The sequence below is a fragment of the Carlito syrichta genome, unplaced genomic scaffold, assembly GCF_000164805.1.
Source record: "Carlito syrichta isolate Samal-C Ts95f unplaced genomic scaffold, Tarsius_syrichta-2.0.1 Scaffold169126, whole genome shotgun sequence".
NCBI classification, from domain to species: Eukaryota; Metazoa; Chordata; class Mammalia; order Primates; family Tarsiidae; genus Carlito; species Carlito syrichta.
Window position 1 is genome coordinate 1 of NW_007113222.1, and position 783 is coordinate 783.

Below are 783 nucleotides of genomic sequence, written 5' to 3' on the forward strand. Positions count from 1 at the left end.
AAGGTAAGGCGCGGGGCGGAGGCCCGAGCCAGCGGGGCACCCGGGCCGGCATCACAGCCCGGGCCTCTGCCCGCAGGTGCCCTGCTCCTTCCTGATCTGAGCCTCCACGTGTCGCCGGCAGGCGCCAGCTTCCTGCCGGACTGTGGGCAGCTGCGGGGTGACGGGGAAGGCCTCTGTGGGCCCGGATCGGAGCCGCTGCCTGAGCTCCTGTTTCCTTGGACCTGCCGGGGCTGCGGACAGGAGCTGGAGGAGGGTGAGGGCGGTCAGCTGGGCGCTGCCACGTGTGGGCGCTGCATGCGAGGCGAGGCTGGAGGGGGTGCCGGTGCGGGGCCCCAGGGCCCCGGTGACAAGGGCTTTGCCTGTAGCCTCTGCCCCTTTGCCACACACTACCCCAACCACCTGGCCCGGCACATGAAGACACACAGCGGGGAGAAGCCTTTCCGCTGCGCCCGCTGCCCCTATGCCTCGGCTCACCTGGACAACCTGAAGCGGCACCAGCGCGTGCATACGGGAGAGAAGCCCTATAAGTGCCCCGTCTGCCCCTACGCCTGTGGCAACCTGGCTAACCTCAAGCGGCACGGCCGCATCCACTCCGGCGACAAGCCCTTCCGGTGCAGCCTCTGCAATTACAGCTGCAACCAGAGCATGAACCTCAAGCGCCACATGCTGCGGCACACCGGCGAGAAGCCCTTCCGCTGCGCCACCTGCGCCTACACCACGGGCCACTGGGACAACTACAAACGCCACCAGAAGGTGCACGGCCACGGTGGGGCGGGGGGGCCC

General features: G+C 69.2%; 1 protein-coding gene across 1 annotated transcript; it reads left to right on the forward strand.

Moving 5' to 3' along the window:
- Positions 1-76: 76 nt before the first annotated feature.
- On the forward strand, positions 77-777 carry ZNF513 (zinc finger protein 513; the record flags this gene model as incomplete). The annotated part of the gene is made up of 1 exon (XM_008051216.2): positions 77-777. A coding segment is annotated over one exon (701 nt), but the record flags the coding sequence as incomplete, so codon positions are not given.
- Between the last annotated feature and the right edge of the window lie 6 nt (positions 778-783).